Genomic DNA, 8,549 nt, shown 5'->3' with positions numbered 1-8,549 from the left:
ATGTCAGTAAATTCTGATGAACCGGTTGGCGCTGAGTGCGAACACCTGCTCGGTCACATTTCTTACTGTTACAGGAAGCTGATGATGCTTTTGATCTGTACTTGAAGGGCGATGACGTGCTCACAGAAACATGCCCGCATGCAGACAGCAAGCGAGCAGACGAGAAGAAAGCAAATGAAGAAAACAGCCTCAATGCTTCTACAACAAATACAGACCCAAGAAACAAGCAAGTGAATCAAAAGAGCAAATTAAGGGAATTAAATTAAGAAAATTGAGTAAATCTTCATCATTATAACAAAAGACTTTAAACTGCCATCATTTTTTATCAATAACAGTGATGGTCAGTTCACATCACATCTCAGATTTTTCTAAATAAACAAAAACAAGCAGCCAGAAGCACACTGAAGTGTGGAATCTGCCTGCAGTTACACGCTGACTGTGAGGGTCATTTTGATTTAATTACAATGAACAAGAAGCAGCATAGAAATCTGTTTAGCCTCGATGTCTAATGTAAACTGTGTGGTTGGAGGAGCTGGAGGAATTATGGGGGTGTGACAAGTTACTGACATCTCATTAAGTTTGCAGGGAGCAAAGAACAACATAAACTATAGAAACCAGTTGTTCTGGTGTCCGGAGCTCTTTCGGTTTCTACGTGCAGCATAAAAACCAGAGCTGACACAGACGGCCTCAGCCTCCTGCTGCCCGATGTCAGGTGAGCTACACCAAAACGTTATTCACTGGAACTATTTTACTCTTTTGTATTCGGTCTGAATCGTCCAAATATATTACTTTTACTTACAGTTGGTGCTTTAACTGAAAGAAGACAAAACTGTATCCAGTCGATGACGGAAGATGTTTCGATTGATCTGAACTGATCTGCAATGAGTCTTCATGAACACAACGTTTGAAATGAAATGAAGTAACTTGCATTTATTTTCCCTCCAGGTGTTAAAGCACGGTTACGGGGAGTTCATGGAGAGGTCAGACCATGTCTACAGTGAACACAGAACAAGAGCCTGCAGGTACGCTCCTACTGAGAATACATACCTGCAAACAAACGTCGTTTCATGTAGCATGTTGCAGTCTACAGTTATGCAAAATGTAAATAGCATATATTTTTTAACTATCACTTTATCTATGTTCAAGCCATTATTCAACAATAATGATTGAGATATTGGGTAATAAAACACCTTCACCATCACAGCATACTGCAGTTACTTACAGTTTGTCAACTGCTTCACACTGAAACTGCACATCTCGGTATCCAACCAATGACAGACTGAGGATACTCTGTGTTTTCATTGACCTGATTGGATGGTCTGGAACTGATCTGCAATGAATTACCATGAATGCAATGTTCTTGTTTCTGTGAAAATAGCGGTGGTTGGTTGAAACTAAAGATATTATATTTATTGTTGTCCCGAGGTTTTAAAGCTGAGGGGAGTCAGACCACGCCTACAATGAACACAAACGGACAAGAGCCTGCAGGTAAACTCCATTTTAGACTGCTTTTAGACGCACACAAATGCAATTTTGGAAGGATAGAGTTTAGTTTTTTATTAAGTCAAAGATAGAACAGATAACTGTCATTGGAAAGGTGGATATTTAACTTGATTACATGATGCAGGTGTGTTTGTTCTCACAAACTGCAGTCACAGTCTTCAGTGTGCGGTTCTTTGTTTAATCACTGCTGTGTTACTGTTCATTCTTCACTGCAACGTTTAACACTGATGAACAGAAGAGTTAGCAGTGACACCTGCTGGTGAGGATGTGTCTGTGCAGTTTTGTCTAGTAGAAGCAGTGAATGCAAACTAAAAATTTACTAAATTACTACTTGCATAACAGTCAAAATTAGCTTTGGTGTAGTTAATGAAGTAATTAAACATTTTGCAATTATACAATTACACGATGATATCAATACCGTACTCTTGTCATTTTGTTGTGTATGAAACTATGGCTGGGAGATGATTAGCGTAGCATAAACAGCTCCACTGACCTGCTGTTTCTGTCTAAAAGTGATCTTTCTCTTTGACAGTCCTACTCAACTTCCTGTCCAAACTTGGGCTGAAGAAGTTTTATCCCAACAAGCTCTCGCTTCAGTCGCTCTTGGAGATCAACAGAAAGAGCATATATGAAGAAGCTGTTTTATCAGTGGAGGAAATACCATGGTGTTTCCTCAGAAAACTATTTAAAATCAATGCCGAATGCAGGAACATCACACAATTATCAAACAGTCAATTATCAAACAGTCATGATGAAAACAATGATCTCTTTGACCTGGACCTTTACACTGCAGATCATGGTGCAGATGATAAGAAGGTTCACCCTCTCGACCTCATCGTGGCGCTCTTTCTTTGTGCTGACAGCTTCTTGCAACAGGAAATTGCCCTCAAGATGTCAATGTGCCAGTTTTCTGTCCCATTCATGTTGCCCCACGGCAATAACAGCCAGTGTACGCTGATGCTGTGGGCTCTGAGGGACATCGTCAAAGAGTGGCGTCCACACGCTTTGTCTGAATCAAGAGGCTTTGTTGAAGACAACATTGTCCAAGCAAATATTCCATTCTATTCCTTTGTGAGGCTGAAAAACTGCAGTTTATCCAAGTCCCAGATTCTGAATCATGTTCTCAGCCGTGGCCAGCAGAATCACAATATCTTCATACACAGAGATATGGAAGGAGGATCACTGAACCGGAGGATTGCAAATGGTTTGGTAGAGGTTTGCTGGTTCCTTCCTTGTGGAAGAGAAAATCTTGACATATTTCCAGAACCAGTTGCCTTAGCCAATTTGCGAGGTGACATTTATGAATCACTCGCGGAGTTCACTTTTCTTCTTCAAGTGTCAACTGCGACCTTTGTATTCCTGGACAAAGTTGAAGAAAATGAGCACAGGATTCTGACTTCTCTTCAAGACGTGGGCTCCAAGCTGTTCTTGGTTGTTAATTTCAAGGCAGAGAATAATAAAGAGGATATGATGTCTGTCAAGAAAACATGGAAGGATTTAAATTTACCACAGACAAATGTAAAAATCAAAGACTCAAGAGTAAATGTAGCAGAGTTTTCAAACAAACTCAGTGCAGCCATCAAGACATCCCTGTTTGATGTCAAAGCCACAATAAGCATTGTAAATATGGTTGACAAAGCCATTGAACTCGGTCTGTCTGTGGATGAAAACAGAACTGCCAAACAAATGAAAGTCGCTGAGGAGATCATGGATGGCATTGGGGTGCGAAGTATCTCACACTACAAGAAACAGCAACTTCCTCTTCAAGGAGATAACTGGAAGAAGTTATCGCAGTTAGAGAAGAAGGAATGCAGGATGAAGGTCACCAGTACGTCCGGCCTTGAAGCGTATAAAGCTCAGCTACAGGCAGAAAAACAAAAACTTAGGGAGGAGCAAAGCAAACAAAAACTGTCCAAAGGAATGAAGAGTTTTATCGAAACCTTGTCCACAAATGACAAAGAGAAGAGAGACTTTTTCCTCAAGTCGATGAAATTCAAGTTTAATGCACATTCTCGGGACAAACTTAGCGTGCTGCGTAACAAATTTAAAGAGCAATGCAAGAAGAAAGACGCAAAACTCATTGCAGAGTTGGATCAGGCTTTGCTGGATAGCTCTTTAGGAACAGAGCATTACATGAGAGAGATGGGACTCGTCTACGAGGTTTCCTTGCAGTCAGAAGAACGTGCTGAGGAAGTGTCTCATCTCCCTGCTTTGGCTGCTGAGATGCTCTTGGATGGATATCCTTTAGAGCTCCTGGATGGAGATGCTTCCAACATCCCAGAGAGGTGGGTGACAGATGTGCTGATGGAGCTTCACAAGAAAGCTGGAGAGAAGAGCAGACTGTTGGTAGTGACTGTGTTGGGTGTTCAAAGTACCGGCAAGTCAACACTCCTCAACACCATGTTTGGTGTGCAGTTTCCTGTCAGCAGTGGAAGATGCACAAGAGGAGCTTTCATGCTGTTCCTCAGAGTTGGAGAGGATATACAAAGTGACTTGAATTATGACTTCATAGTTCTCATTGACACAGAGGGTCTAAAATCTCCTGATTTGGCACAACTAGAGGACAGTTATGAGCATGACAACCAGCTGGCAACCTTTGTCATTGGTTTAAGTGATGTCACCATCATCAACATCGCCATGGAGAATGCCATAGAAATGAAAGATGTCCTGCAAATTGCAGCTCATGCATTCTTGAGGATGAAACAAATTGGGAAAAAGCCAGTTTGCCATTTTGTCCACCAAAATGTTTCTGGAGTTTCAGCTCATGCAAAGAGCATGACCGAAAGGAAACATCTCTTGGACCAGCTCAATGAAATGACTCAAATTGCAGCTGAAATGGAGAGGCAGCCCTCCATACAGGCCTTCACTGATGTGCTGGACTACGACATGGAGCAAAACAACTGGAACATCCCGGGTCTCTGGCATGGGACCCCGCCAATGGCACCAGTAAACACAGGTTACAGTGAAGCTGTCGCAGATTTCAAGAGAAACCTTTTGGTGACACTGAAAAGAAACAGAAGCAATGAAGTCTCACAGATCCCAGAGTTTCTGGAATGGATAAGAAGTCTGTGGAAAGCAGTAAAATATGAGAACTTCATCTTCAGCTTCAGAAACACTCTTGTTGCTCATGCATACAACAATCTTTGCAAAGAGTTCAGCCAGTGGGAATGGGAGTTCAGGAAAGAGATCCTCTCCTGGCTAAAGGAAGCAGAGTTAGAAATCTTAAATACTGACAACGAATCTCAGACGGACACTTGGAACAGACTGGTTGCTTCAAAAAAATCAGAGGTGCCCGATAAAGTAGAACTCCAACAAACGATAATAAAGGAGAAGCTCTGTGACTACTACAAAAGGAAAGACAGACACGTGAATCTGATAGAGAAATACAAAACGGACTTCTTCAACAGCATCAGCAGTATTGGAAATGAAATCAAACATTCAGCGTGTACTAAACTGGACTGCATCCTTGATCTAAAAATAGGTTTGAAGAAGGCTCAGGACATACAGAGGAAGTACAGAGATGTGATTGAAGAGCGGGTCATGAAGCTGCTGAGTGACTGCAAAGACTCCAGACTGTCAGACGAACAGCTGACTCAAGAGTTCCAGAAGATGTGGGTGAAAGCCACTGAAAACCTACCTGGCCTGAAGGAACGAGACGTGTTCGCGTGCATCCTCGACCAACTGAGGAGGAACTTCTCAAACCGGAACGTAAACGAGAAATTGCAAAATGTTGATGATCTGAAGGAGATTGGTAAGGACCAATTTAAGACCAGACTGAATCATACAGACTGCTTCATGAAGAGGTTTCTTTGGACGGGAGATCTGCAGAGCTTCGCCGACAGCGTCATTGACACTTCCACACGGTCTGTTCTCGATAAAGCAAAGACAAATGAAGATTACCATGAATCCTTCACCAGGGATCTTCTGGTAAAGATAGATGAACAGCTGAAACATGGCTACACGCGCTACAATACCACTGCACAGTTTGAGATTGACCTCAAGCTTCACATCTGTGGCATTGCCTCAAGGGAATTCCACAAAATGCACCAGAGATTCTTGTCAGACAACGACTCTCGAAATCAGCTGGAGAAGTACAAGCCTCAGTACTTATCAGACTTCCTGGATTTATACAAACAGAGAGATCACTGCCAACGCAAAGTGACTGATTTTGTCAGATGTTGTATCAAGCCTGCTGTCGAGGAGTACATCCGCAGATCTCTGGGAATAGACATTGTGGATGAAATTGTGACGAGCTGCCATTCAGCAGAGTACAGCTCCCGCTCCTTCTTCCAGTACAACATTCAGAGAGAGCTGCTGCAGAAGGAAGACTTCAAAAGCTTTGTCCAGTACATTAGTCAGTATGAGATTTATGTCAAGGACTGGATATTTCAGCACATCTTGCAAAAAATGTCAGAGGACAGAACTTTGTGCAAACTGAAAAAAAAGCATCTAGAGGTCATAGTGAAGAAAATAAAAGCAGCGACAGAGTGGGCTTCAAAAGCAAAGGATGGTGCTCTGCTGCCTGATGACCAGCGAAGCGTTGTGGAGCTCATCACCAAGATGCGCAAATATCTGATTAGAGACATCTCACTGTCCGTGGAGGCTGAGAGAAGCACCTTGTTTCAAATCCAAAGTACATGCCACCCATTCATCAACAGCCTCAAGGTCTCAATAGAAGACTTAAATAAACAGCTTCATGAGGAATTTTCCGGCTCGGACAACATCATTGAGACTCTGAACAAGCTTCCAAACAAACCACAAGATCAGCTTTTCAGGCGGGTGTTTGGCTGTGGACAAAAATGTCCATTTTGTAAAGTTCCTTGTGAGGCTGGAGGCAAAGAACATAAGCTACACCACGCATCTGTTCATCGGCCACAAGGTCTTGGTAGATGTAGGAAAATCGATACTCATAAGCTGGTTGAAACACTGTGTACAACATCTGTGCACAGTGAACATGCCTTCAGAAACAAAGACACTAATCAGGAGTGGCATCCTTACAAGGAGTACACCACGTACTACCCAGACTGGCACATTCCTCCGGACCCCTCCATAGAGGCATCTGACTACTGGAAGTATGTCCTGGTACAGTACAATGACAGATTTGCTAAAGAGTACAGCGCCAAGCCAGCTGATGTTCCAGAGGCCTGGACGAGCATCACGAAGCAACAAGCACTGAAAGGCTTAAGAGACGCCTTCAACATTAAATGAACGATCGATGTTATAATCCCACCAAACATGAAACATGAAGGAGTTCTTCAAATGGAAATGTAACCGAATGATTAAGACTGATCAATACTGTCACCACACTGCAAGACGAGGAGTTTTAAAGTATTTTTTCAGCTAATGTGAGATCTTTAAAACCTGCCAGATATTGTGAAACTGCTAATCTCAGTTGGACAGATTGCAGGATGAGGTGTTTTATTTCTTTAATGGATGAATATTACGTTGAAGCAGCTGATTCTTCTTTCAGCGTCTGACTTCCAGATACTTTTAGAAAAATGATTATGGGTTGAAGAAGCTGCAAAGACGTTAGAAAGCTGGAAATATTCATGTCATGTCAGACTTTTAAAGCATTTTGTACACAGTGTTTTTGTTTTTTGGTGACTACGTTCTTCCTTTTTTAAATGTCTTTGTTACTTAATGGCCGATGTATAATAATGAAGTTAAAGAGAGAGTTTTGTAACTAATTTATCAGTTTTATGTTTATTTTTAATAGTTGCCTGCGCAGGTCTTCCACAGAGAAAAACAAACTGACACGTGCTTGATAACGGTCTGTACATCACACATTTATTTTGATGGAAATAATTTCTTGGTTGATGCTTAAATGAGGGACAGAAGCAGCTGATGAATGTGAAAACTTTGCTGCACATGTGATGCGACATGTTGAAGGCACAAGAAAAAAAAAACTGGAATCAGTTCCTTCATGTCAGATTTATCTTTTTCCTTCATGTTTTTCTCTTTTTATTTCATGATTAACAATGAGTTTATTTACATTATTCCTTGTGTGCATAATGATGATGATGATGATGATGGATGCCCATTTTTTGGGCTAAATGTCACTATTCGTTTTATCATTTTTAAACAGTTTCTTTATTTTAACATGACTCGATTATAACAGATAGTGCTCATGATGATTTTATGATTGTGATGATGATGTTAATGATAATGTTACTCTTCTGTAAAATTTTCACGGATGCATTTCTAATAATTACTAAATTAATAAATACAAATATTTTAAAGAGATGTATGTGTTATTCAAATAAAAAGTCAGCTTGATAACGGTCTGTACATCACACATTTATTTTGATGGAAATAATTTCTTGGTTGATGCTTAAATGAGGGACAGAAGCAGCTGATGAATGTGAAAACTTTGCTGCACATGTGATGCGACATGTTGAAGGCACAAGAAAAAAAAAAACTGGAATCAGTTCCTTCATGTCAGATTTATCTTTTTCCTTCATGTTTTTCTCTTTTTATTTCATGATTAACAATGAGTTTATTTACATTATTCCTTGTGTGCATAATGATGATGATGATGATGATGGATGCCCATTTTTTGGGCTAAATGTCACTATTCGTTTTATCATTTTTAAACAGTTTCTTTATTTTAACATGACTCGATTATAACAGATAGTGCTCATGATGATTTTATGATTGTGATGATGATGTTAATGATAATGTTACTCTTCTGTAAAATTTTCACGGATGCATTTCTAATAATTACTAAATTAATAAATACAAATATTTTAAAGAGATGTATGTGTTATTCAAATAAAAAGTCAGCGGACCTGTAAATGAAGTCTAACAACCAACATGCTCGTGTCAGCTGATCATTTTAACCTCTGAATTTCCACACAGATGTTGATAAACGGCACAAACCACAAAGATCCTGTAAAGCTGGAAACACTTTGTGTGAGACTGTAAAACTTACACTGTTTTATTGGTGTAGTGTTAATATTACTGGTGCAGATCTGTGTTTTTGCTGATGTATTTCGTCGTCAGCATCTTTTGAAGCTCAGGATACTCACGTTTTCTGAGCGTTTCCT

The 8,549-nt window shown here is 40.4% G+C and overlaps 1 protein-coding gene across 1 annotated transcript; it reads left to right on the top strand.

The window, feature by feature from the left end:
- The first annotated feature begins 639 nt into the window (after nucleotides 1-639).
- On the top strand, nucleotides 640-7,327 carry LOC143323503 (up-regulator of cell proliferation-like). The gene is made up of 4 exons (XM_076735379.1): nucleotides 640-712; nucleotides 946-1,022; nucleotides 1,426-1,488; nucleotides 2,036-7,327. The coding sequence occupies exons 2-4, from the start codon at nucleotides 989-991 to the stop codon at nucleotides 6,709-6,711; spliced, it is 4,773 nt and encodes a 1,590-aa protein (XP_076591494.1). The 5' UTR covers nucleotides 640-712; nucleotides 946-988; the 3' UTR covers nucleotides 6,712-7,327.
- Nucleotides 7,328-8,549: the final 1,222 nt, after the last annotated feature.

The sequence above is a fragment of the Chaetodon auriga genome, chromosome 1 (assembly GCF_051107435.1).
Source record: "Chaetodon auriga isolate fChaAug3 chromosome 1, fChaAug3.hap1, whole genome shotgun sequence".
NCBI lineage: Eukaryota > Metazoa > Chordata > Actinopteri > Chaetodontiformes > Chaetodontidae > Chaetodon > Chaetodon auriga.
The sequence above is the reverse complement of the archived record's forward strand: the minus strand, read 5'-3'. Positions and strand labels throughout refer to the sequence as shown.

Bases quoted from the DNA above. Each gene is read 5' to 3' on its own strand.
- LOC143323503 (XM_076735379.1), top strand. From the start codon at position 989: ATGTCTACAGTGAACACAGAACAAGAGCCTGCAG. The intron at 1,023-1,425 runs GTACGCTCCTAC...TGTTGTCCCGAG, and splicing joins CACAGAACAAGAGCCTGCAG to GTTTTAAAGCTGAGGGGAGT. The intron at 1,489-2,035 runs GTAAACTCCATT...TCTCTTTGACAG, and splicing joins AAACGGACAAGAGCCTGCAG to TCCTACTCAACTTCCTGTCC.